This window comes from Merops nubicus, unplaced genomic scaffold (genome assembly GCF_000691845.1).
Source record: "Merops nubicus isolate BGI_N331 unplaced genomic scaffold, ASM69184v1 scaffold558, whole genome shotgun sequence".
Taxonomy (NCBI): domain Eukaryota; kingdom Metazoa; phylum Chordata; class Aves; order Coraciiformes; family Meropidae; genus Merops; species Merops nubicus.
The window spans coordinates 1-350 of record NW_008627485.1 but is presented as its reverse complement, the minus strand read 5'-3'; the positions used below and the strand labels follow the sequence as shown (position 1 = coordinate 350).

The 350-nt window shown below is 63.7% G+C and overlaps 1 protein-coding gene across 1 annotated transcript in view; it reads right to left on the bottom strand.

Annotated features, from left to right (window-relative positions):
* SLBP (stem-loop binding protein) overlaps positions 1–192 on the bottom strand; it is a 6160-nt gene extending 5968 nt beyond the window's left edge. Inside the window, exon 1 of the mRNA XM_008946295.1 lies at positions 5–192. Within this exon, the coding sequence (XP_008944543.1) occupies positions 5–192 (188 nt within the window). The remainder of the gene's footprint in view (positions 1–4) is intronic.
* Between the last annotated feature and the right edge of the window lie 158 nt (positions 193–350).

Here is a 350-nt window from a genome sequence, read left to right as displayed (position 1 = left end):
CCTGTCCAGCCGGCTGTCGGGGGGCCCGGCCGGGTCGGGCTCGTTCTGCTGTCGCCGTTTTCCATCCGCGCCACGTTTCCTTCCCTGGGACCAGCGAGGCGGAGGCTGCGGGCTGGCAGCAGAGAAGCCAAGATAACGAGAGCGCGTTAGCGGCCTTATTGATCGCTTTGAAGCATCTCCGCACACCAACATCATAGTTTATTTTAGTAACTTTCCTTAAACAAACCACGCTCAGCGCCACAAGTAACAGCGAGGCTCCCTCCCAGGCTCTCCCACGCAGGGAGACGGCGCCCCCGGCCCCACGGCCAGCCCCGCGCCGCAGACAATGGTGGGCCCAGGAGTCAGGGGCA